Genomic DNA, 27319 nt, shown 5'->3' on the forward strand with positions numbered 1-27319 from the left:
AAGAAGAGAACAAGTAGTAAGTTATGCAAATAATTTTGATGGAAGAAAGTAATCTAGTTGGTACATGTGATAGACTATATATTCTTTAGGTCGTTTAGGCTTTCTACCAAGCTGTCTATCTCTGGGAAATCAGGACGAAACAATTCAGACTTCTCTTGGGTTGTTCTTCTCTTGGTAGTGGATGCAATTTCATTTTCGTCGATCAAGTAGAAAATTAAAAATTCGATGATTTTGAAATTGAGCTCCTGTTGTTTGGACGGTTGTGAATCCTTATGCGGTGGAAAAGATGATAACTGTAGTTTCTTTATGACGATTGAACATCCATTATTCTCCTCGAATACTCGAAAATTGGTCAAATCTTTCAATAGGATGTGGATCAAAGTAGAAATAAACGAAATGGTGACTTCAACGGGAAGTTGAGCTTCGTCATCACCGCCATCGGTAATTCGTATAAAACTAAGCATCGTGTTCATATTATTCAGTCTATTGAATATTTTTCTGGATTCGGGATGGAGCAAGAGCAAGCCCTGTAGTAGCCTGTTACAAGTCAAAATCATGTTTATTTCAACGCGCCCAATATCATCCCTTATGACCTTGTAAAACTGAATAAGATGGTTAGTTATATTATATTGGAAATTATCTTGAAGACTGGTGAAGTTAACCAATTTGGCATTTCTAGGTATCTGAGGATTTTTTCTGGAAGCTGTTATGTATGGCAATAGCAGCGATAGAACTTCGTCTAATTTCACGATTCCTTGAATTAAATCATCAACACGTCTTGAATCAAGGTGATCTATGATCTCCAGTATCGTATCTTCCATGGTTATGGTTCTTACCTTAATACGTAATCTTCATGAAGCTTTATAGTGAAATGTAAACAATAACTATCCCTGCAGATAATACAGCATAAGGCTGATAATTAATTAGCCAACATCAGAAAGACTTCTAGTATCGTGTTCTTTATCTTTGATTCTACCTATTATCTATATTATCATCAAAATAATAACTAGCAAGAACTAAGAAGAAGTTTCTGTGTATTTGAATTACATAAAGAGTGATAGGGAGTGTAAAAATGGTACAGGATTCGGATGGTTCAATATCCGGTATCATACTCGGATGCTCTGTAGCTATCATATCATCGGCGATTCAATCTCTAGGTATTACATTGCAAAGAAAATCACATTTATTAACACACTGTATTGGTCACAACCACCATTATCATCAGAGATATAAAAGGAATATGTGGTTTTTGGGATTTATGTTATTTATAATTGCTAACGTTTTTGGATCATTGATACAGCTTACTACGTTGCCGTTGATAATTTTATCACCGTTACAGAGTATCGGACTCATATTCAATGCAATTTTAAGTTGTCTACTATTGCCAGGTGAAAAGTTTACCAAAAAGTTAGCGATAGGAACTATGGTTATAGCTAATGGGGCTTTCATCGTAGCATTCAATGGTAATGTGGAACCAGCGCCCGTAGATGATAATAAGAATAAAGAATTTAAATTAATATTGGAAAAGTTAACCCGCAAGTCATTTCTCGGGTGGTTTATGACCACGTACTTTGTGATTGCAGTATTGATTCTCTTGAATTTAATCATATCACGCAGGAAGCAGAATTTAAAAAGATTAAGAAAAAGAAGGAGTAGGTTGCAGACTACATTGCTTTCTAAATACCAGTTTACAATGGGGATTAATTACGGTTTAATAGCAGGAACTTTAACGGCTCATACTTTCTTGTTTGCCAAATCATTGATTGATGTGGTCATAGAAATAATCTTACGTGATAAGCACAGTTTCAGTAATATATTCCAGTCAAGTAACTTCACACCATATTTGTTATTAATCATAATGCTTGCAATAATTGCTTGTCAATTAACAGCGTTTAATTTAGGATTAACCCAAATATCCACTTCAATATTATATCCATTATGCTTCTTGGTCTTCAACCTTGTTAATCTTATTAATGACTTAGTTTTCAATTCACTACTATCTGACCATAGAATTACATATGGGCAATTATCAATGGTTATACTCGGATTGATTGGGGTATTATTAGGCGTGGTTATTATTAGTTGTGACTCTACGTATGGCGATAGCGGTAAAGATGATATTAATAACTTGAAGTTTCCTTATAACGAGAATTCAACATTATTAAGTCCTTCCACATACAGTTTACATACCATAGAAAGTTCGAAGATGTCGTACGAGCAAAATCAATTAATAAACCTGCTTGGAATATAAGCTATAATATATATATATATATATATATATATACAGATTGACGATGAATTATGATAGTATTAGATTAAAGTTATTTTCGAATATGTATTTATTTGTTACTTCCAAAAACAGGTAATTGGATAGGATTAGCTGTAAAATAGGAATTTTGCTTATTAGCAGTACCAGCAAATGCACACCACCAACCACTAACTGCAGCGATGATAGCAAAGACACCACCCGCCTTCGAAACTGCAGCATTACCAGTAAAATTAGCAATAGCTAGAAGGAGAAAAGTGAAATCCAACCCAATAAATAAGGATAAAAACATAACTGTTGATTTCACGGCCATTAAAGTCATTAACATTGTGAAAATAAACCAGCCAATGAGGAACAAGCCGGTAGCATTTGCTAGCTGCTCTGGTTCGTCGGCGTAGGCGTCAATGATCCCGAATGACTCGATGAATAGAGTCGAAAATGCAAGCCAAAAAGATCCATAACTGGTCAAAACTGTTCCGGCGAAGGTATTACCAATGATAAGTTCCCAAATGCCTGTCAAAAAATCCATAGTTCCAGCATGGAATAAAGCTAATCCAACCACAACGTTAGGGACTGCGATTCCCATGGCACCAGTATAATATAGCCCAAGCACAAATGTTGTAAGACCAAAAGCTGCTAGACCCAAGGCTGCTGCATTCCCAAACTGGTGAACAGGATATGGAGCATATCTATCTGGATTCAATGTACCTCCAAAGGCAGTCATTAACTCATGTCTGTAATACTTCTTATTTCCAATTATTATAAACTCTTCTCCATCACCACAAAGTTTCACCTTACTGGGCTGGAAACTTTCATGGGAAGTTCTATCCTTCAATTCTATTGATTCTGTTGATGTCATATTTTTACTCTGATGATTATATATGTTGACATATCAGGTGAATCAAAAAGATAAGGAAATGTACATATATATATATATATATATAAGCTTCACAAACAATCATCCGGTTGTGACTTATAGAAATAGAAACGTTGGGGTTTAGAGAATCTTTTGCAGTTATACCGTGTATCGCAGGATTTTAGAACATCGGGCATGTGGATACAAGTTCAAACGACCGAAATAGCTAATTACTCCAATTTTCACATTGTTAAATTCACGTATCTCCGATATTTAACACATATAATTATTCTCGGAGCTTAGGATTAAGAAAGAACATTCTTACGAATGGAGAGAAAAAAACTTTCGGATAAACTTTGTAACGCTTAATGTGAACTTTCACAAAAGAACCGCTATGGGTATACAGCTACATATCATGATGTCTAATATAGAAAGCTAATTGATTCGTGATTACACTGATTGTAAAGTCCGATTATTCGTTAGAATGTCGTGATATGGAGTTAGGTACTAACAACTATCATCAAGTCGCACTAGAAGCCACCAAAATGTGAAGGATTGTGGGGTGAATGTTATAATCGGAATATGTAGTATAATAAGATATTGACTAGTGCATATACCTTTAAATGCGATAGGTAAGTTTATCTGTCTTCGCGAAGAACCTTCATATGGAGCTATTATTTGCGCTCGTGATTCAAACATTGAATGTTGAGTTTAGTTAGAAATGTAAAAGGTGCTGAAACAAATTAAGGGTTGTTACGCTTCGAATTATGTATTGTTGTGAAATGATTGGAAAATATAAATTGACACTTCTGCAGGTTTTGGAAGCTTAATTATAAGGCCGACATACTTTATCAGCTTGCCATCATGCTGCTACAACAATTCTTCGAAGGACGTGATCTAGTTCAAAAAATAAGAACTTATATTTAATGATGCTTACTCTTAATACGCTATTGAGAATTAAACATATAGCTACTTCCCTCTTTGGGTAGCTAGAAAATGATTCAATGCCAATCATGACAAAGATCGTTGAAGGAAAGGAAGTTGGCTAAGCCTGCTAAAAACATTCCTCTATGAAAGACGTGAAAACTGGAGGCCAATATTTGGGTTTGGTAGATAGCATTTTTTAGATATCAGATGAATTATCTCCATTTCAAGAGAAAGCATGTGTGTGGTTTATTATTAGGCCAGAATTTTGAACGTTTAAATCGCCAGCGACAAGTATTTATACTATTGATATTTTCCAAATATAGGCATTGCGATAGGATTGGCAATGATATAAGAGTTTTGCTTATTTGCAACACCAGCAAAGACGTTATACCAACCCAATAGTGAGGCAATAATTGCAACGATACCGCCTGCCTTTGTTGCAGCACTGCCAGTAAAATTTGCGGCTGCTAGGACCACAAAAAGGATATCTAATACGACAAACAAAGCAAAAAACAATAAAGTCGACTTTACTGTCAATAAAGTCATCAAGAATGTGAAAATGAACCAGCCGATAAGAAAAAACCCAGTTGCATTAGCAAGCTGTTCCGGCTCATCAGCGTATGCGGCTGCGATACCAAATGCTTCAATATTCATGCTTCCAAATGAAAGCCAAAAACATCCATAACTAGTCAATACAGTTCCAGCAAAGCTGTTACCGATCACGAGCTCCCAAGATCCAGATAAAAACATAACAGCACCTCCATAAAACATGGCTAAACCAACAACCACATTAGGAACTTCAATCCCTGCGGCACCGCTGTAAAATAACCCGAGAACAAAAGTTGTAAGCGAATACCCAGACAATCCCACTGCTGCAGCATTCCCAAACTGATGAACAGGATATGGAGCATATCTATCTGGATTCAATGTACCTCCAAAGGCAGTCATTAACTCATGTCTATAAAACATTTTATCCCCAAGACGTATTAACTCTTCTCCATCTCCACAAATGACAATCTTACTGGGCTGGTAGCTTTCGTGAGAGACTTTTGCCTTCAATTCTATAGAGCCTGTTGATGTCATATTACTTCTGTGTTAGTCTTATCTCAAAATGCTTTTTGCAAATTATATATATATATATATATATATATATACCTTTGAGACGACCGGCCACATACCCATACCAAGAGTTTGAATCTAAGTAGATTGAGGAGTTCTATCAAGATACTTAATGAAACATGGCTAGTTTTCGTTTAGGATACAAAAACGGAAACATTTCAGTCATTGCTGATTACCCTCTGCTGGGGTTCTTGTAGTTTTGCAGTTAAAGGCTACGGATATTCAATACATTTCGGAAATTACTTCATCAGGATTTAAGAACCGGGACGGGTATCAAGCACTTATATTTAGCACTAAGTTATATTATGGCTGCGAATCTGTATGCATATTATTCCTTACAATAGGTAGAAGAGGAATCATACCAAAACTGGGGTAGTAAAATGGGTGTACGTATCTAAATCTGATGCATAGATGTATGTATAATCGAGCGCCCCCACAAATTCTTCATTATTGATGCAGGCTTTCGGGGTTTAGAAATTAATGCAAGAGATTTATACTTGAAATATAGTACGTGTACATGTTGCGGAGAGGAACATTCTTTCCTTTTTAAAAGTAGTGACTGCAATGCATTAGATCTACCTTCTTCGGAGATCATGCATTATAATGTAGCAAACTCCTATCATCTTGAGAAGTAAAATTGCAGAGAAAATCACATTCTCGTGGTCGACACTGCTCTATTGTAAACTTTTCCCGCCTTGAACATAGTGGAGACCTTCCAACTTGATAAGTGTAGATGCTATTGTTAAGGGGGGGGGATTATTTATATGTTGATCTTCAAAATTTTACTACAGAAATTATATAGTTAATTGATAACCGGGGATAACACCACATTTGGTAGTTCGGACTTTTGAGGAAGCTACATAAATCGACTAATACATACTGGCTCATGTAATCTGTAGTTTTCTACCATCAATACGTAGATAGGAATTACTGTGGTTTCATAACGATTTTGTTGGCCTTCAACAACAATGCCCATTGAAACAGAACCTAAAACGAATCACATTGAAACACTGGTTCACATATTATGTAATTATCACTCATGTCTTTCCTAAAAATATACTTCCTAAATATCAATTTCATCCACAATAATTCACATATTTCATTCATTACGACTATGATACTTCTCATAATATATCCCCATATTATATCTTATCATTTATGTATTCCGTTCTTAACTTACCTTTTTTTCACTTCTTTAATTTTAAGCCTTTCTTCTTGGTTTATCCCGCTACAATCATTCATCTCACCAATAATCTAGATAGCATACTTCATTAACTTACTCTCATTATTGTACCCTATATTTATCTTATATAAATCCATATAATATTGTTACTATAACGATATCCCCACCTCAATCATATCATTCTACTAATCAAAACCCAATATATATTCTAATCTAAACGGAATAATTAAATACTTCTACCTACTTTCGGCTAAACCAGTAAAATTTAAATGCTGCCTTTCCTTAATCATCTCACGCAATTAAATTAGAGATACTTTGAAACCTGTTTCTCGGCGTAGTTCCAATACTTCTCTCCATTCTCACCATTCGCACCTTCTTCAATATCTTTTCTTATTATACCAAATCTACCAAAAGATAGGATCATTCTATGGTTGTTATTTTCTGATGTTACTTCAGGGGAAACAGCTGCAAACATCTCGGTGTATGCACCAAAAACTGCATCATACAAAAGTAAGTTCAAAACCGACCTAACAAAACCTGGTAAATGTCTTTGCAAGTCAGTTTTTAATCCCCCAGGGCATAATGATATTGAAACTATATTTTCATTGGAATACCTTTTTGACCACTGGATTGCATTAATAATAACACCAGCCTTGGATTGGCCATATATTTCACCATTTGAATATTTTTTGGAAGGATCTTCAAAATTAACATCGTCCCAGTAGATCCCTCCTTTATCAGGAGCACTTAAATGAGCAGTAGAGGAAGCCCATACAACACGGCTTAAATTCGTTGGATTTTTCTTAGAAGTTTCGATAAAAAGTGGGTCCAATAACTTTTGCAATAAAAATGGTCCGAGAACATTAGTACCCCATTGTAAATCATAATCCTGTGCTGTTTTGGACCCCATGGGAGGAGTCATGACACCTGCATTATGAATGATAATATCTAGTCTATCTTCTTCTTTTAAGAAATCGTTCGCAGTTTGCTTGATCGTAGGTAAATCACTTAAATCAAGTTTAATAAATCGTAAATTCACGTCCTTATTCTGTTCTCGTTTGATTTCCATTTGGATGTTATCTATTGCAAGTTTGGTTTTTGCTTCATTTCTAGAGAGAATATAGACCTTGGCATTACAGACACCAGACATCAATTTAGCAGTTTGATAACCAACCCCAGTGTTACCACCAGTAACAATCACTACTTTGCCAGCTAAATCTGGGTATTCAGCAGGAATGAAAGTTGGTTTGGGAGGCCAGAAAATTGAAAGAAATTGTTTTGCTTCCGCCCAGGAAAGACTTGGTGCTAGCATTTCTAACTTTTCTTTTTTAATATATTTTGCGCTGACATGGAAATTACAGACAACGTACTTCTTATATATATGGTCTCCGGTTAACTGCGTTATTTCTAATAGAACCTTGAATAATGAAATAACGTAACTAAAAATAAGACAACAATGCGGTTTAACTTAATTCCGTTAGTTGCGGATTAGGTAAAACCGTTAATTGCGATCCTGATATTCGCGCAGTAAGTAAACTGTTTTATAGCGGTTCAAATTTAACTCCCTTAATGGCGTTTCAGATAAAGCCGTTAATTGCGATCTTGATTGCGTGCAGTCCTACCTGCTATCGACTGATACGGTTGGTTGGGTGCAAATACGATCATCATCCATATTTATAAAAGGTTCACATAGGACCTTAAATTCAACATAAATTGTAAATCTAGGTTTCGAGATTGATATTTCCATAAAATATTAGCTTGTCTATTACCATCTACTGAGATTAAAGGTCATTCAAAAAGGGATCGGTGTTATAATTAAAAAACGACAAAAATTCGTCAAATGTCGCTTCGTAATGTATATCTTTATTCCAAAAGTCATTGATGGCTGCAGAGTTTATATTCGCTCTTGATTTTGTCACATTTTCTAAAATGGGGGAGTTTCTAAGCGCTTCTGATTGAGACTGCAAAATTTCAGCATTGTTATTACGCAAATAATTCATGAAGTACTTTAATGTAATACATATATGGTAGCAGTCAAAATAACGTACCGAAAGGTTAGTACTCAATAAATGATATTCTTCAAACTTCAGAATTAGACCACGTAGAATTTCTTTTTCATTTCCGCCATATACTTGAACCCATGCTAGAGTGCTGGACGAGTCGTCGAATTTGAAGCTCCTAACTGCTTCTGTTATTGAGACTTCTCCTTTTAAGCTTCTGATTAAAATCCCACTTATGAGTAAGAACACAACCTTTACAGGATTCCATATCGTAGGAGCAATTACTGTCTCAAACTCCAAGCACGTTACAATAGTAGGGTCTTTTGCAAATTCATAGCCTACTCTGATGATATTCAACCCCGTTTCAATTACAATATGTGAATACTTTTTTCCGTGATCACCTAAACTAATAAAACACAAATATGCTAAGGAGAATAGTTTTCGCATCAACATCATACGGAGCATAAGCTCTAGTACATTATCGGCTATGTTAGCTGGATATAGCTGATCAAATGCTCTCATCTTATTATTGAGCGTGTCTTCAAACTCTGAGATCAACTTGTCAATTTCAAATATATTTATTCCCAGGTTAGCTTGCGTCAAAAGCACTGCTCGTCGGATTAATCCTGAGACAATGTGATTAAGTTTAAAGAATTTCTCTAGTTTGAGTTCTTCGGTGGGTAACCAGAGTTGCTCACTCTCCAAATTAGTGAACGGTGGATGAGTTTCAACCTCATCCTCATGTATTAGCATGGGCACCCCTAAATCAAAAGCCTGTAGCGAATCGAAATACACAAGCAAGGCCCAAACTTTTCTCCACAAGTGTATATCGTTATTATCCAAATCGAGCAATTTAAGGTTAATCGGATCTTTATGAAGCCCATGAAGCCTAGCCATCTGTACGGCCACAGAAATTAATATATTCAAGTCTACTGCTAGATTGTCATTCTCTGGACTTTGCATGTGGTACACACGTAATAACAAAATTGCTTGGATTTTCCTGAAATCAATTTTTTCAAGACTACCAGGATTGATCATGAGCCGTTTCGAGTATTCAATATAGGAAGACGAAATATCCACATTGCACCTCAAGATATCCAGCACTAATTCACGATCGGATACCAGCAACGAATTATTATGGTGCTCCTTTAATGGTAATGTGAGGTAGGCAAACCTTAGCATAGTTAAAAGAATGGAGATTGTACTTCTCTTATAATTTATGTCCTCTTGTGAAATATGTTTCTTCTTCTTAAAGATAAGACATATCTCATTCATAAATATCTTCTCATCAAAGAATGGCGCAAATTTGTAACACACTTTGAAAAATCTTTGCACCAATGCATTGACAATCCTGAGCGACGGGAGCTCTGGAAAATCCTCAATCAGAGCGTCTGTTTGTCCACAGATGTCAGGGGCGGGATCCTCATTGAATATTCGATCATCTTGGATTTCAAGAAATGTATTTTTTAATTTGAACTTCTTTAATTGATCCGACATGTAATCTGCAAATAATTCCGGTGTATATTTATCGTTCATCATAAGAAACGTAGTCGATGTGGATCCAAAATAACACATTCTCAAATGCTTGACGCTCATATTAACCGATTTCTGATCCGTGTTCAATATCATGTCTTCTGTTTGTTTTTTACTCCCTTGTTCGTTGCTTTCGAGCAATGGAGGCGAGTTACTGGTAGAGAAAGTCAGCAGCTGGGAGCCCAAACCCATCAGTTGTTTCTCTATCCTTGCTTCAAGCGTAGTAATTCTCGATCTCAATTTAAATATTTCTTTTTGTAAGCTAGCTGTAGATTTACTTTCAGGGGGACCTTCCATCAACCATGCCGTTTGATCGTATTTACATAAATGACCTGTATTATTCTCGGAACAGCTCCCACAAAAAGGTGTTTTCCTATCACATTTGATCTTTTTCACCCGGCAAACTGAGCAAGACTTAGGAATTCTTACTCTATTCTTTTTCATTCTGCCTCTTTTGGCATCTTTTTGGCTTCAAAAGGTTTTCTACTTCAAGCCTTAGGGTTAAAAGAATTCTTTTGATAGTGGATGCACGTGACTCAAATTATAACTCTTTAAACAATATCTATATTAGAGAATCAAAACAAAACCCATGATTAGTTCTTAACGTAGTACTAGTTTCTGGTCTTTCAAAGACGACGAAAAAAGAAAATGAAGGAAATTCTTCAAAACTAATATTTGAATTTGTTAGTCATGCCAGCAAATTCTTATATATGCCTAGCACCAGCTTTCCAGATGTAACAAAACTTCAAGATGGCTTCCAACAGCAAAATCTACAGGGTTAATACGAATATTTTCATCTGTATGTCTGTTATACCGTAGACCGTATTATGACAGGCTCTCTTTCGTATACTCCAGAAGTAAAATAATGTTGCATGAAAATTACACAAAAGTGAACTTATAGTTGGAATTTATTCAGCTCATCTCTAAATTCTTGATACTTATAGCCATGTCATCCACCAAACGGTTGAAGAGAAATCCGACTATAGTATGTTATAGAGATGTACAAGAACTAGTTATCCTAAAAGACTGGTTATATAATTTTGATGATTCCAGAGATAATAGATATCGAGCGATCCAGAAAGTAAAAGCATTATCATCTAGAGGGAAACTACCACATGCAATAGAGTCGACATCATTGTTAACTTCTATCATATTAACTGACCCCAGCGAAGGAGGGTCTAACAATGACTCGAATGTTCTACAATTATCTTATACGATGGCTCTCATCAGATTTGTTAATGGGTTGCTAGATCCATTTCAACAGTCGAATTTTGCGATACCACTACACCAGTTAGCAAAAAACCTTAATCTTCCTAGTTTCTTTGTTGAATTAAGACATATGGGGACACATGAGTCATTACCCAATTTAAATATTTTGAGAATAGCAAGTAGACAGGCTTTAAATTGGTTGTACGATAATTACTGGAATCACGTCGAAGAGACAGACGACTTGGAAGATTCCGAAGATAATGAAGGTGAAAAATTAGAGATAAATAGAGTCACACCCATTATTGAGTCTTGCATTACAAATTTGAAAGTTTTCAAGAAAATTCGGAAGCAGGATTTAAGTCTAGTAATTAAATTTGGAAATTCCTCAGAGTCAGGCATAAAATATTGGAAAGCAATTGGTAATCTAAAGGGTCGTTTACTAGGAGACCCAGAAGTTCTTATTAAGACACTAATATTCAAGAACTTTTTAGTTTATAACCACGACAAACTTCAAGCTAAGGAATCTAAAAAGTACAGATTTAATTATTTACTCATTAAACTATACAAACCGCTCATAGAAGAGTTTGGGACTGATTTTAAATTGCAGTTGTTATTTGATATTTTCAGTTCCTTAAATGCATATATACATGATGATATTCAATCCTTGGATATGAAGCTCGGCTTCGAATTCAAGCATGGAGATGAGATAAAACAAATTAAAGAATGGGCTTCATTCCTTATTCTGGACCTCTTGTTGCTTCGCACTGTTACTTCAGAGATATACAAATGTGATTCATATGAGGTACTTGTCAACTTAATGATTAATAAAATTCAAAAAGTCGATATAAACTACCAGCTTGAATTCATGCAGGTACTACAATCTTCGCTTGAAAAATTGCAAGCAAACTCACAAAGTAAAAAGGATTTGTGCTCTAAAGTAACCGCATTATACAAGCAAACAAAGATTAAATCTCTAGCGGCCCCACCATCATTGGATGATATACTAAACGGTGCTATATCAGAGGAATCATCTGAAAGACCCTCAAAAAAGCAAAAGACCGCCACACATATTAAGCCTATATTCTTATTTAAAGAGCATTCGAGCTGGAACCCAGTACCGTTTGGTACGTCTTAATCATCCCGGGCCTCCCTCTAAAGGTGTATTTCTAATCCAGAATCTATAACTAAATACTTGTAAATAGCCAGCTAGTTTATGATAATGTGTTATATACAGGATGTTTAATGTGGCGGCTAGTTTATCGTTATCTAATCACTTCCCTCACATACTAATTCACTATACTATACTAACTATTTAGTAATCCTGATAAAGCTGCATCATTAATACAGTAGACATAAAGGGATATCGAATTTGTTTGCAAAATGAGTCCACAATGGATGCCGCAAAATATTCAGAAAAGACTATTGCTTTATGTTTTACAACAGCTTTCATTGTTTTCAGAGATTGATTTACCTAACTTGGAAGAGGTATCATTAAATAATATTGTGTTGAAAAATGTATCCATAGACCCTGACAAAGTAGGCAAGTTACCTGGTTGTAACTTAAGATATGGACAAGTGGGTAGTTTAGAATTGAATGGAGGAGTCATGGGTGGAGTTAGCATTGATGCTAATAATGTGGAAATTGTCATTGCCCCAGATTTTGATATGAAAGAAGAAATTAGTAATAATGTTCAATTTCTGTTGGCTCAAAGTACGGCTGATCTTGCCAATACTTTAATGGTTGATAAATCATCCAATGAATATGAATCATCCGACGATGAGACAGATACAGTGATGCCTTCAGTGTCGTCTAAGTCCAGATCAAATTCAAGCTCATCTGGCACCTCCGCAAGAACAAGACCCTCTGCATTAAGTGGAGTTATGACTAAAGCAGTCGAAATGGCTTTGCTGAGGTTGCAAGTTAAGGTAACTAATTTGAATATCAAGATAGTCTCAGAATCAACAGATTTAGTCTTAAAAGTTGACGAGGCGTTATTGAACACTATCAATGGCACAAGGCATGTCAAGATTAAGGGTGTTAAATTGATTACTTTGAAGCCTGAGGTGAACCCTGGTGAATCTTCGGATGACAGTCCGGAGCAAGAATCGCCAAAAGAATCAGAAAACAGCAATACTTCTGACGATGACGAAGATAACGATAATGATTACGGTGATGAATCTTTAATGAACAGCATGGTGTTTACTCATGATGAAGCTAGCTCGATCTATATGAGTGCAACATCCCAATCTTTTAACAAACCGAGCAATAACGATGACACGGCTCCTACAGAGACAGCACCAGACAACAAAGAATCGCCAATATTACTACATATTGATGACATAGATATTGAATTCGAGGGACTAAGTAATATTACAAATTTAGAAATTGACGTAGGTGAAATCAAAGTTGCAGCTGTCCCAATAACACCAACTATAATATCAATTTTCAATAATATATCACATAATCTTAAACTAAAGTATTACCAACAACGCAAACTGAACATACATAAACAAAGATTTAAATCAAACTTAAGTTTCCCCCAATATGCTGATGACAATGATGAAATTGAAGATGAAAATGAACAAATGCCCATATTAGATGATAATGGAGCTTCCTCAGGTCCTTTTTTTGATAAACTTCGGATACATAACATTATAGTAAGTGCAACATCAGCCTTGTTACCAACAGGACAATTTGCATCTGCGTCTAATTCACTTAATTTTATTTTTCACAACCTTAATATAAAATATAAAAATGAAGCACTTATTTACGGCGGTATTGAAGTCTTCAAAATTGTCAAGATTACAAATGATCAGGAAATTGAGGTTCTTAAATTTAATAATAGCACTGCACCAACTAATACAGAACCAAACCCATCAGACGAACCTGCTGGATCAACATCAGCACCTTCTAATTCTTCTAAGGCTGATATTCGTTTTGAAGCTTTCACGAAACTTGATAATGAAATAAAACATCTAGAATTTACAAGTTTGTTTTCAAAACAGGCTTTTGTAAACTTGGATAAGTCTGTTTTACTCTTACTATCGAATTTCGGTATTTCTGTATCATCGATCTATGACAGTTATAATACAATGAGATCTACAATGAATTCAGTGAACCTGTTTAAGGCTAATACAAACATTAATGGGGAACCCAGAGATGCTTCATCAATTGGAGTAGCGAAAGAATCAAATCTTCAAATTATATTACAAACGGCGTCAACTACAATAAACATAAAACTTTCCGATAACCTAAATTTAAAAGCTGTTATATATCCCATTTCATTTAATTTGTTAAAACAAGGTATGAGTATTAATAAAATATTGATAAGTACTGTTTCTAGTGGGATTGAAACTCTAATATCTACGTTGTCTAATATTCAATTATCAACTAAATCACAAGAATTTAAATCATTTAGTAATAAATCCGGATACTCTAAGGGTAGCAATGATTCATTTCCTCGTGAAACTATACTTGGTTCAAACCTAACATTGAGTCTATCCAAAATCTCGTCTAAAGCCAGCCTAAAGGAATTGAAACTTTTAATTGGGGATTTTGCTGATTTTGCATCATCCTGGCAATTATTATCGTTGCAGGTTAATTCTTTGAAAAATTCTGTTAAAGATAAAGGATTTGTTATGAGTAGTAAATCCAATAAGAATGAAAGCTCTTCAATGCTACTGAACTCGATGTATTTTAATCAAAGACGATCGAGAAGGTCTAACTTCAATAACCCTAGTTTGGTGAACACAAACCGTTCTAACTTAGTGTCTTTTAGATTATACGTTGATCATATTGAATTCTGCATAACAAATGTTTTACCGAAATTAGGGGATTTTGATTTCCAACTAGAAAAGGTATCTTTCTACAAGCTCAACAATGATATACAAGGCTCGATTCATACTGTGAAAGTTGATAGGAATTTAGGGAATGGGGAAGCTGTAAACGATTTTATTTATGAATTTCAACGAAAAAGGTGTAACAAAATCAATATTCCTTTGATTCTAGTTAATATTAAAAGTAACGACAAAGCAAATACCATAGATATATCCTTGCGGAATTTCTTGATTGAATATTACACACGCTGGCTTGAATTATTGGAAAAAGAAATTGATGAAAATGCCGTTCTACATGACATTACAGGCCAAAAGAGAGAATCAAGTTCCCTCAATTCACCCTCTAAAAGGCTTGATATTAGGTTTTCATTATACGATTGTGTAATTGGGTTGAATCCTGGGAGATTGGATTGCAAGAGCTTATTAATTATAAACAAGGGTAATTCCGACGTAACTTTTGGATTACATCAATTTTATATCAAAAGTTCATTGAGGAATTTGTCATTATTAATTATTGACGATGTGAAAAACATCAACTTATCTAAAACAGATAGAGAAGCTGCTTCAAAGCCAACAAGTACAGCGTACATTTCTCCCTTATCGTGGTTCACATCAATTGGATATATTTCAGTTGGTAACATTAATTGTATTCATCTTGGGATCACTGTTAATACAGGAATTCAAGAAATTATTGAACGAAATGAAAAGTTGGGTCTTCAAGATAACCTAGCATTGTTGGATATTAAGATTAACTCTGATGAACATCAACTTGATCTTTGTGCAGATTCAGCGCATGTTTTGATACAAATGATAAATGATTTGAAGCCGCCGTTAAGCTTCACAGATGAAGAAAAGATAAAAGTAACGGTTAATGATCCTATTAACCTTTTGGATGAAATAGGCCAGAATGTATTTTTAAATGAATCAATCATGAAGTCAGCAAGTCATTCAGAGACATTCGAGAATCTGACAATATCTAGAAAGAATTCTGATGCAAATGATATTAATATTGTTGAGGAGTATTATGACGGCTCGCATACTTCATCACAAAGTCTTGAAAATGGTTTTAATAAACTAAGCATTAGTGAATCCGACAATGCAAAGGATGATGCATCTTCTTTTTCGTTTGATGAAGAACATTTTAGTAGTAATGGTGCCGATCGAAACAATACTGAAGTATTTCCCATAAAAATGAATATTAATCTTTCTAAAACTAAAATTTATTTATATGATGGGTTTGATTGGAAAGGTACTAGAAAAACAATTAAAGGAGCCGTTAAGAGAGTTGAAGCTCAAGCGTTGCAGGAATTAGAGAGGGTAAAAGAACATGGGTCTAGGAAACATTTGAAGAGAAATATGCAAGTTACATTCGATGAGCCAGAAAGTAACGCTACAGAAGATAACTATGGGAATGATCAAGAAAATGATGATGGAAATAGCTCTGATAATCAACTGTTAATCGGCGAAACTTTATTCCAGTCAATTCACCTTAGTGTACCAAAAGGTTCCAATCCCTCAAGTTTAACTAAAAATATCAATAAATCTGTTCAGAATTATTTTGATAATGAAGATTCAAATGATCTGAGCATAAACTACAACGTCGAAACTGGGAGAAACTATAAGAATTTGAAGTTACGTCGATCTAAGAATCATAAAATCTCTATCGATTTAAAAAATATTGAAGTCAATATGGCGATACTAACCACACGAGACCCTAGAAGAGATAAGGATGTTCCTGATGTGAAATATGAAGTCACTAATTCCATAGATTTAAGGATTGAAGATATTGATATATATGACAATATCCCCAACTCTACCTGGAACAAATTTTTAAGTTACATGAATTCTTTAGGGGAGCGAGAAATTGGGACTAGTATGCTTAAGGCATCAATTACTAACGTAAGACCTAATCCTGAGTTATGTTCAACTGAAGCTATGATAGACATATCAATTTTGCCCATTAGACTCCATGTCGATCAGGACGCTTTAGACTTTTTTATAAGGTTCTTTGATTTTAAGGATAAGAGATTTGAATTACCTATAGACGAAATTATCTATATTCAAATGTTCAAGATGAGCAGTATAAAGTTAAAGTTGGACTATAAACCAAAAAAAATCGACTATTCTGGCATTAGATCTGGAAAAGTGTCAGAATTCGTCAACTTTTTCATATTAGATGGGTCTGAACTAAGCTTGCCAAAACTAACGCTTTATGGAATACTAGGAATGCCTATGTTAGGAGCAGAACTAACAAAGACATGGGCACCGAATATTCAACAAACCCAATTATCGGGGCTTCTCGCTGGATTATCCCCATTCAGATCCATAGTCAATATAGGCGGCGGTTTCAAAGATCTCGTTGCAGTACCTATCAAAGAATATCGAAAAGATGGTAGACTAATGAGAAGTTTACAGAAAGGAACGTCGAAATTTGCCAAGACTACTGGTTACGAATTGCTAAACTTGGGCGCTAAATTGGCCTCTGGTACACAGGTTGTATTGGAACAATCGGAACAAGTGTTTGGCGGAGAAGGATCGTCAGCAAGGTCTCCGAAGAACAAGAATGACAAACATGGAAAAATAGAAGATGACGACAATGAAGATATTTACACTTCAGGCAATACCAGTAAAGGAAATAGCAACTTATTGGCTTCTTCCCAATTGCTCAATAAAACTATTGCAGTAGATAACGACCCATACGGTAAGAAAAAATTGTACTCATATATTGAATTAGATGAGTCTGATGATATTGATGACAAAATTCTAGAGAATTCACTATTGTTAATGAATCCTAAGGACATCAAAGAATCAAGGCAACTCCAGGTCGTGAGCGAAGAAAGCGAACTACAGGAACTCGATGAGAAGGAAGAATTGGACGATGAAGATGCCATTAAGTTGGTTAGTCTATATTCAAATCAGCCCGAAAACACTCAGCAAGGGCTTAAATTGGCCTACAAGTCTCTTGGTGAAAACTTCGAAATTACTAAAAAAGCTGTCAATAATCTACGCAAGGAGCTTAATGCATCATCCAACGTGCAGGAGTCTCTTAAGTCCATGGTGAAATCTTCGCCAATACTAATCATTAGACCAATGATTGGCACGACTGAAGCTTTACTGAAGGCTTTGATGGGTATCAGCAACGAAATAGATTCAAATCATATTATTGAATCTAAGGATAAATACAGATATGATGCCTCAGAGAAATAATTCCATGCATCATTCTTAATCGAACGGCACGCGATGAATTGGAGCCGTATAGCGTTCTGGCTGCCTTATATACATTATTTAGAAGGAAAGTATACCTCTTTTATCTAATGACACAAAATTGATGATGAGATAAAATTTTGACTTAATTGTTTCCAAGCTTTATACGGTGCCTTGTCTCCTCATTTTCTATCTATATCTATGTCATTGAACCCCAGTCAAGACATTAAAGAACTTTTTTTCATAAAATACAAATATAATTAATAGTTATTACCAAATAAAAAAAAGTGAAATCTACCAAAATTTTTCAAGGTCTACCATTTATTCTTTATTCGGGAAGATATAATAGGCAATAATGACAGGGACACAGCAACAGTCTGAGATTATCGAAACAGTTAGTTCTAACGACTCTGACTTAGTTAGGGATGTTAAACAGGACGAAAAAATGCAGACAGATGATGTTGAGAAGCTTTCTGGAGATGGCATAGAAAAGACAAAGAGCGATGTGAATTCGGATGCTAACTTATCGTTGTACAAGAAATTCAAAATACGGGTACCTCGTCACACACTTTATTTCCACATTTTGTTGGGGAGTTTTTTCACTGCGTGGTGGCTTTCGATTTTAATCCAAGACAAGCATAGACACGAATGGTTAATTCCTACTGTCTTATGGGGATTACTTATGCTTAGACTTATTTCGTGGCATTGCAGAATTTTGTACGTGTTGTTTAACTATTGCCAGAAGGTCTGGTATTTTGTGACGGACATTGTGTATACTAAAATCTTGACTACCAGACCAAGGAGGTTGATGGTTGGCGCTGTCATAACAGTTGGAGTTATATTGCTTGGTACATTTGTCCCCACTGAAACCGAATATTCACGTAGAGAAGATCGTGCCGTATCATTCTTCGGGATTGTAGTTGCGATTTTTGGGTTGTATTTGACATCAAATAACAGGAACATAATTCAGTGGAATACGGTTATCGGTGGTGTGTTGATGCAGTTTATTATTGCCTTATTTGTGTTGCGTACGAAATGTGGTTACGATATTTTTAATTTCATTTCGACTTTAGCTAGAGAGCTCTTAGGGTTTGCTAAAGACGGGGTTGCCTTTTTAACCACAACCGAAGTCTCACAATTGGGCATGTTTTTCTTCACAGTTTTACCATCAGTAGCATTTTTCGTTGCCTTTATTCATATTTGGTATTATTATGGAGTTGTTCAATGGTTTATTGGAAAGTTTGCATATCTCTTTTTCTGGACTCTTAGAGTCTCTGGGGCTGAAGCAATTACAGCTGCTGCATCTCCGTTCCTTGGTATTGGTGAGAGTGCCATTTTAATTAAAGATTTAGTACCATACTTAACCAAAGCTGAGCTTCATCAAATTATGTGTTCTGGTTTCTCTACTATTTCGGGGGCAGTATTGGTCGGTTATATTGGCCTTGGATTAAATCCACAAGCTCTTGTCAGTTCATGTGTTATGTCCATTCCAGCATCATTAGCTGTATCTAAGTTAAGATACCCTGAAACTGAGGTTCCAGTTTCAAACAGTAAATTTAATATCCCTACGCATCTGGAAGACGAGGCCACAAGACCCAAAAATGTTTTACAGGCATTCTCCAACGGAGCAACATTGGGTTTAAGAATAGCAGGTACCATGATGATTCAATGTATGTGTATCATTGGGCTTGTTGCATTATGCAATGGCCTTTTAACCTGGTTCGGTAACTACTGGAACATTCATGAATTGACCCTTGAACTTATGTTATCCTATATTTTATACCCCATTGGATTCTTATTGGGTACCCCAAGAAACGAAATTTTGCATGTTACCAAATTAATTGGAACTAAGGTCATTCAAAACGAATTTGTTGCCTATAACTTGTTGATAACCGAATCACCTTATAAAGAAATGTCTAAAAGAGGAACTTTAATCGCAACTTATGCTCTCTGTGGGTTTTCTAATTTGGGTTCTTTGGGAATTACCTTAGGTGTTTTAAATACTTTGACCAACAACTCGAGATCAAGAGATATCACGAGTTCTATCATATCTGCCCTTTTTACCGGTGGTATTGCTACTTTAACATCGGCTGCCATTGCAGCTATGGTTATTCATGATTTGGGTTCGTTTGACATAAATTAGATTTTATTATGTGGTTTTGTTATTTCTTTATAATTTCTAACGGTGGTGTTAAGAAATATGCGTTGTAAATATACCTATTATTGTAAACATATAAACACACTTCTTGTAAATTCTTCAACCATAATACTGTCTTCATTCAATTTACCAGTAATTCTTGATAAATTTAATAGTGAGCACGATAAGGAGTGCACGCTAAACACAAGTTTATGAGCTTTAATCACTATTTATGGACTTACTTTCAACAATTGATACATTATATACATAAGAATGGCGGTTGTAGCATCCGAACAACAAGCACTCTTACAAGGGTGTTTAAACAACATTGGACATCAATCCCATTTAATGAAACAATGTTTAAATGAAGGCAATTTATTACAAGCACTTAAACATTGTTCAAATTTTTTGAACGAATTAAGAATCAATCAACTTAGTCCTAAACAATATTATGAAATGTACGTTGTAATATTTGATGCTTTGGAAACATTGTCAAGTCACCTATTAGCATCACATAAATCAAAACAAAAAAAGAGAGCTTCTGGAGATTCTCCGCCTTTTTTGGCTGATTTATATGAGCTAGTACAATATTCGGGCAATATTATCCCTAGATTATACATGATGATAGTTGTTGGCACAACATATATGTCTACTGATGGTGCACCAAAGAAGGAGCTTATGAAAGAGATGATTGAAATGTGTAGAGGAGTTCAGCATCCAATTAGGGGACTATTTTTGAGATACTACTTGTCCCAAAGAACCAAAGATTTATTACCATTATCGAATGACAATGATCTCAATGAGACTGTGGAGTTTTTAATATCAAATTTTATAGAGATGAATAAGTTGTGGGTCAGACTACAACATCAAGGGCATTCATCCGAAAGAGAATTAAGATTTAGAGAGAGAAAAGAATTGAAAATTTTGGTTGGGTCAAATTTGGTTAGGTTATCCCAAATTATTGACGATTACACTGGAGACGACGAATATTCAAGTATCGACTACTATAAAGAGAAAATATTTCCGGTAATAACTGAGCATATTATCCAGTGCAGGGATCCATTGGCTCAAAGCTATTTAATAGATGTTTTGATCCAAATTTTTCCAGATAATTTTCACTTCGTTACATTAGACAAGCTCTTGAGTGGTGTATTTATTAATTTGCATCCTATGTTGAAGAAATCTGAACTAGTATCGTCTTTGATAGAAAGATTTATCACATATCGTAAGTATGAAAATGATTTAGATTCTAAGGTTGAGAACTTGGATTTGAATGACAAAGCACAGTCGAATAACCTCCCATTATCAGATGTATTTGATATCTTTTGGGCGTTCTATTTGAAGTTGTTTGAAACAGACCCCGAATTGCCCCCAGAGGAGCATTCGACTATGTTACAATCATTCATACAACTATCATTAGCTTATGATCTGCAAAACTTCGAGAATTTGAACCAAATTTATAAGTTTGCAAGTGAACAGTTAAGCAATGATAATGAAACTCAAGAGGATCAACAATTATGGTTAAATTTGTTGACTTCACCATTGCAACATTTTCCATCGGTTAAAAGTTTATTAAGTCTTTCATATTTTTATGAGTTTTATTCGAAATTATCGAACATTCAGTATAAGAAACTGCTTGCTTTAGAAGTGCTTACCAAAGTTCTTACGCCTACTGATGTTGAGAATAATATATTTGATACGTATTCTACAGTGGATGAGATTGATATGATTTTTAAATACCTATTAATCCTTATTAAAGATACAGATAGCCAAAAAAATACTGCTAAAGACTTAGGTGTGACTAAGGCTATCAAAATTGACGGTGGCGAAAAGTCTATCAGTCACGAATTTTTAAGAGTTCAAGAAAACTTAGGTAAAGTGGTTCATTTAATTGAAAACAATGACTACTTCAAAAATATTTCTAATTTAATGTACATTAGAAAGAAATATTTAAGTAGGAACCCCGATAATATATTGTATACGTACCCTGCATTGATTTCCAAGATTTTAAATCAGCTTAGAATTATTGGTCTTGTTAATTTGAGGAAATCCAAGGCCGATTCAAACAAAGATTTACTTATCACCACAAACTTTAAGAATCTATCGGTGATAATCGATGAACTATACCTGCATCATCAACAATTTAATCTGGAGGTGGTTTTAAAATTGTACCTCAATGCAGCGGCCGTTGCAGATCAATTAAAACAAGAATCGATTGCATACGAATTATTCACACAGTGCTTTATTGTGTATGAAGAAAATGTCATATTTAATTCCACCATAAATCATTCCCACAATCCACATGACTCAATAGGAGGCTCATTACCATTTGAGCTGATTAATATGATTGCTAATAAATTAGCAAACCTGAGGTATTTTAACAAGGAGAATTACGAAAATTTGATTACAAAGTTGACACTATATGGGTCTAAATTGCTAAAGAAACACGCCCAATGTCGTGCTGTGTACTACTGTGCGCATCTTTGGTGGTGGTGTGATCTCTTCGTCGAAGGCAGTTCTCCGACAGTCGAGGTAAACCCCCAAGATGAACAGGCAGCCCTCTACAGAGACCCTAAGAGAGTCTTGGAGTGTTTGCAGAAGGCTCTTCGGGTCGCTGACTCGTGTATGGATCCATATCTCTCTCTAAAATTATTTGTTGAAATTCTAAACCGATGCTTGATTTTCAACATCTACGGAAATCACTTGATCGACTCTCGCTATATCAATGGCTTAATTGACCTAATTAGAACTAACCTCGAGAATTTCAGGGATGATAATGCCTCCAAAGACGACGATGATCACGAGTCTCGATTGTTCAACCAAATACAAGCCTATTTTCACAGAACTTTACACTATATTGAAGAGCAAAAGTACTCCGAAGATAGATTTCAGGATATTATAGTCTAGTATTAGAGAGAAAGCTGGCTGATCTCCAGTCTAACACTCAAGGAGAGTTATAATACTTCTAATCCTAGAGCACAGTTTATAATTGTATATGCATAATCTATATTCCACATGAACTACTACTCTACTAAGAGATATGGTTGGTCATTATCCTATTAGTAGTGGCATTACATGCTTCGATGCCCTGCCACGGTGACCCATGAAAGCCTTGGTGTTCATATTGCCCTATTGGTTGTAAAAACAATAGCCGATATTTAATCGTCAAAAGCCGACTAAGCCTTGGCTGCAATGATAAAGCCCTTTTTTTATCATTAAATAAATTAAGAACAATCGCACAATTATTTTAGTTTTATTATATTCCTTTATCCTAAGTATTTATCAACATGAGTCAACATCAAGCTCTTGATACTTCACTTTGGAATAAATTTCTCTATGGTAAACCAAGAATGCCAAACCTAGAGGATGATATAGAGAAAGGGGCTTCAGAAGAATTTCATGATGAGAAACAAGGATATTCCGATGATGGGAAAGTCAATAATGAATATTCAGAACCAATTATAGTAAAGGCCAGAAAGAGAAAGGGAATTGTAGGACGTGGGATGATTTTAATTGGATTGGTCTTGACTATCTTTTTGTTGAGAGATCAGATTTATCTTCCTAAGGTATTTAAATTCCATCCTTGCCATGGTACAATTGGTAGAAAAAGTCCGAATATGGCCAGTTATGTTGATGAAAGTTTCGGTATTTCGAACACAGAACACGTCAATGAAACAGTTCCTGCTAGACAGGTGATTGAGGTTGCCAATCCAAACGTACCTCGCCATTCTTATGGTGAACTGGTGCATTCAGCTAGCTTGGTCAAACATACATTTGGCGATTCATGGGGTACCCCGGTCGCTGCTAATTACACGCCTCCTTCGGGAGTTGAATTCAACAGAGTTGTTTTGACGTTGAACACTTCTGTTGAAGGCGTTCAATATGACAGATTGGCCAACATATTTGTCGATGGAGCTGAAATTTGGAGAACGTCTACTGCGGAACCAGGTGGAAGGGCCGTCTTTTCCACTTTCAAGAAGGACGTTTCGTCTTATTTGAAGCTTTTCACAAAAGAGTCGAAAATTTTATTCCAATTGGACAATATTTTATCTGGAAGACTTTCCGGCGAATTCGAGGTTGAGTTATTCGTTGATTTCTACAACGTTGAACAGCATCATCCTGAAGCAAATGCATTTTTGAATGAAGAGGATAAAAATCTGAACGGATCTATCTTTTCGGTTGCTAAGCCAGCATCACAAATCTATGCACTTTCGAATAGTAAAAACATAGAAAAATCGCCAATCTCATACTTGCCTTCTGATAAGCTTATTGTCAACTTGCCATCTGTTTCAGTAAACACTACTCGTTTGAAATTATCTATTTTCACATCTGGTAGTGCTGGCGAAGAATTTTGGTACGCTAATGTCTTGGACAAATATGTACGTAAATTTGAAAAGAATGGTAGAGCTTTGCAAGGACATGGGCCGGTCAGGATTGTCAATGTTTACTTCAATGGTGAAAAGATTGCAACCCAGTCTCCTCAACCCATCATTTTCTCTGGTGGTATTTCTCCAGCATTGTGGTCGCCAGTTATGCCGCTCAACTCGTTTGATTTGCCAAGCATTGATTTGGATTTGTCAGGTTTATTACCATACCTTTGGGAGAACCAGTCGATAGAGGATAAGAATATAGAAATTGAGATCGCAAATGGATTAGACGAAACTGCTAAACCAAATACTCCTCGTTCTAATATTGGTGATAACTGGATTACCACGGCTAACTTGTTGACTTATGAAAGTAAAGACGTTGCTGATGTATCTGGTGATATTATCAAGATCGATCATAGCCATAGTGCAAGAGTCATTGATTTCGCTCCACCTTTCACTGGTTCGATTCAACAAACAATTTCTGCATCATTTGATGCTGAATTAACAAGTAATTTAAATTTTGTATTAAAGGATGGTTCTAAACTTAACACTACTGTTAGTTCAATTTCTGGAGCTAAAATATCCAATGTTCAAAGTTATAGGCATTTTGGTGATAAGCAAAAGGTTGTTCATCTTGGTTCATCGTCAAAGGCATTCACGATTCAGAATGTTAATTCTTCAGATGAAAAAGTTGATGATTCCAATATTATTCACGATTATAAATCTCAGCTAAATTACCCTTTGACTATATCGCTTGACGAAAGTGACCAATCAGAATCAAACGGCGCTGATCTTAAGTATGAAGCTAAAATTGCCTATGCTAAAGAGGCGATTGTTCATGTAGATGGAAAGAATGTCATGAGTACATCAACTTCTCAAAATGGTAAGTCAACTTATGTTTTGTCCCATGAAGGCAATCATGGGTTTGGTGATTTAGAAACTAAATATAAGTTAAATGTGGTTTCACCGACAGGGGCTTATAATTATAAGAGAAAGGTAACTGCTGTAAATGGCACTATTACATCTGACAAGAATAAATCAGGTAACGAAGGATATAGTGATACGCATTCTTATCGGTTACTTTATAAAATGTCCCCTAAAAGACTTCACAGGCTAATGAAATTGAAGAATATAGGCAATGAATACGATAATATGATTGAGGTTTTGTCTGACATTTATAACTTCAAATCCGGTGACATCTTCATCTGTAAACAATTACGTGATACATTAAATGCGATGAGAATCCTTGATCTTCACCGTGAATTTATCATTCTAGATGAAAGTGGAAACGTCATTAAAATTGGCAAAGATAAGCATCATCAAGGCAAAATGAAGCACCATGGTGATGACCATAGACCAAGACCTCATGGTGGAAAGCATCATGATGAAAGTGATGACGAAGATAAGCCATCAAAGATGTACGGTACGAAGCACCATGGTGATGATCATAGACCAAGACCTCACGGTGGAAAGCATCATGATGATAGTGATGAGGAAAGTGATGGCGAAGATAAACCATCAAAGATGTACGGTACTAAGCACCATGGTGATGACCATAGCCCAAGACCTCATGGTGGAAAGCATCATGATGAAAGTGATGACGAAAGTGATGACGAAGATAAGCCATCAAAGATGTACGGTACGAAGCACCATGGTGATGATCATAGACCAAGACCTCATGGTGGAAAGCATCATGATGAAAGTGATGACGAAAGTGATGACGAAGATAAGCCATCAAAGATGTACGGTACGAAGCACCATGGTGATGACCATAGCCCAAGACCTCATGGTGGAAAGCATCATGATGAAAGTGATGACGAAAGTGATGACGAAGATAAGCCATCAAAGATGTACGGTATGAAGCACCATGGTGATGATCATAGACCAAGACCTCACGGTGGAAAGCATCATGATGATAGTGATGAGGAAAGTGATGGCGAAGATAGACCATCAAAGATGTACGGTACGAAGCACTATGGTGATGACCATAGCCCAAGACCTCATGGTGGAAAGCATCATGATGAAAGTGATGACGAAAGTGATGACGAAGATAAGCCATCAAAGATGTACGGTATGAAGCACCATGGTGATGACCATAGACCAAAACCTCATGGTGGAAAACATCACGATGATAATGATGAGGAAAGTGATGGCGAAGATAAACCATCAAAGATGTACGGTACTAAGCACCATGGTGATGACCATAGCCCAAGACCTCATGGTGGAAAGCATCATGATGAAAGTGATGACGAAAGTGATGACGAAGATAAGCCATCAAAGATGTACGGTATGAAGCACCATGGTGATGACCATAGACCAAAACCTCATGGTGGAAAACATCACGATGATAATGGCATTCCTCCTCCTCCTCCTCCTCCTCCTCCTCAGGGTCCTCCTCCTTTGAGTCCCATTTCCTAAAGAAATAAGCACTATAGCGATGGAAGTATAAGTAGCACATGAAGAAAATGATGGTGACTGGAAGTAAAATTAAGATTCAGGCGACTGTACTAAACTTGTTGAATATACACCGTATAAGCTCAAAATTTTTGATACCAACAATATATACCTCAATCGCTTTGGTAATGCTTATTTTTCTTTTTTATGTTTTATGATGTTTTTAATATATAAATTATAACTATTTACAATAAACGATATATTTGAAAATGCTTTTAGTGTACATT

At 35.6% G+C, this 27319-nt stretch overlaps 11 protein-coding genes across 11 annotated transcripts; 6 read left to right on the forward strand and 5 right to left on the reverse strand. All coding sequences in view use genetic code 12, as the record gives it.

Moving 5' to 3' along the window:
• Window positions 1-74: 74 nt before the first annotated feature.
• DEHA2C15114g (DEHA2C15114p) lies at window positions 75-821 on the reverse strand (the record flags this gene model as incomplete). The annotated part of the gene is made up of 1 exon (XM_458341.1): window positions 75-821. One exon carries the CDS (start codon window positions 819-821, stop codon window positions 75-77), a length of 747 nt encoding a protein of 248 aa, XP_458341.2.
• Window positions 822-1072: 251 nt separating this feature from the next.
• Window positions 1073-2251, forward strand: DEHA2C15136g (DEHA2C15136p; the record flags this gene model as incomplete). The annotated part of the gene is made up of 1 exon (XM_458342.1): window positions 1073-2251. One exon carries the CDS (start codon window positions 1073-1075, stop codon window positions 2249-2251), a length of 1179 nt encoding a protein of 392 aa, XP_458342.2.
• Window positions 2252-2339: 88 nt separating this feature from the next.
• DEHA2C15158g (DEHA2C15158p) lies at window positions 2340-3125 on the reverse strand (the record flags this gene model as incomplete). Its single annotated transcript, XM_458343.1, has 1 exon — window positions 2340-3125. The coding sequence occupies one exon, from the start codon at window positions 3123-3125 to the stop codon at window positions 2340-2342; it is 786 nt and encodes a 261-aa protein (XP_458343.1).
• A 1224-nt stretch (window positions 3126-4349) lies between these two features.
• Window positions 4350-5132, reverse strand: DEHA2C15180g (DEHA2C15180p; the record flags this gene model as incomplete). The annotated part of the gene is made up of 1 exon (XM_002770174.1): window positions 4350-5132. The coding sequence occupies one exon, from the start codon at window positions 5130-5132 to the stop codon at window positions 4350-4352; it is 783 nt and encodes a 260-aa protein (XP_002770220.1).
• A 1523-nt stretch (window positions 5133-6655) lies between these two features.
• Window positions 6656-7663, reverse strand: DEHA2C15202g (DEHA2C15202p; the record flags this gene model as incomplete). The annotated part of the gene is made up of 1 exon (XM_458346.1): window positions 6656-7663. The coding sequence occupies one exon, from the start codon at window positions 7661-7663 to the stop codon at window positions 6656-6658; it is 1008 nt and encodes a 335-aa protein (XP_458346.1).
• A 469-nt stretch (window positions 7664-8132) lies between these two features.
• On the reverse strand, window positions 8133-10328 carry DEHA2C15224g (DEHA2C15224p; the record flags this gene model as incomplete). The annotated part of the gene is made up of 1 exon (XM_458347.1): window positions 8133-10328. One exon carries the CDS (start codon window positions 10326-10328, stop codon window positions 8133-8135), a length of 2196 nt encoding a protein of 731 aa, XP_458347.2.
• A 502-nt stretch (window positions 10329-10830) lies between these two features.
• DEHA2C15246g (DEHA2C15246p) lies at window positions 10831-12228 on the forward strand (the record flags this gene model as incomplete). The annotated part of the gene is made up of 1 exon (XM_458348.1): window positions 10831-12228. One exon carries the CDS (start codon window positions 10831-10833, stop codon window positions 12226-12228), a length of 1398 nt encoding a protein of 465 aa, XP_458348.2.
• Window positions 12229-12473: 245 nt separating this feature from the next.
• On the forward strand, window positions 12474-18137 carry DEHA2C15268g (DEHA2C15268p; the record flags this gene model as incomplete). Its single annotated transcript, XM_002770175.1, has 1 exon — window positions 12474-18137. One exon carries the CDS (start codon window positions 12474-12476, stop codon window positions 18135-18137), a length of 5664 nt encoding a protein of 1887 aa, XP_002770221.1.
• Window positions 18138-18489: 352 nt separating this feature from the next.
• DEHA2C15290g (DEHA2C15290p) lies at window positions 18490-20277 on the forward strand (the record flags this gene model as incomplete). The annotated part of the gene is made up of 1 exon (XM_458350.1): window positions 18490-20277. One exon carries the CDS (start codon window positions 18490-18492, stop codon window positions 20275-20277), a length of 1788 nt encoding a protein of 595 aa, XP_458350.2.
• A 267-nt stretch (window positions 20278-20544) lies between these two features.
• On the forward strand, window positions 20545-23178 carry DEHA2C15312g (DEHA2C15312p; the record flags this gene model as incomplete). The annotated part of the gene is made up of 1 exon (XM_002770176.1): window positions 20545-23178. One exon carries the CDS (start codon window positions 20545-20547, stop codon window positions 23176-23178), a length of 2634 nt encoding a protein of 877 aa, XP_002770222.1.
• A 380-nt stretch (window positions 23179-23558) lies between these two features.
• Window positions 23559-27056, forward strand: DEHA2C15334g (DEHA2C15334p; the record flags this gene model as incomplete). Its single annotated transcript, XM_458351.1, has 1 exon — window positions 23559-27056. One exon carries the CDS (start codon window positions 23559-23561, stop codon window positions 27054-27056), a length of 3498 nt encoding a protein of 1165 aa, XP_458351.2.
• Window positions 27057-27319: the final 263 nt, after the last annotated feature.

Source organism: Debaryomyces hansenii (genome assembly GCF_000006445.2).
Source record: "Debaryomyces hansenii CBS767 chromosome C complete sequence".
Classification (NCBI taxonomy): Eukaryota; Fungi; Ascomycota; class Pichiomycetes; order Serinales; family Debaryomycetaceae; genus Debaryomyces; species Debaryomyces hansenii.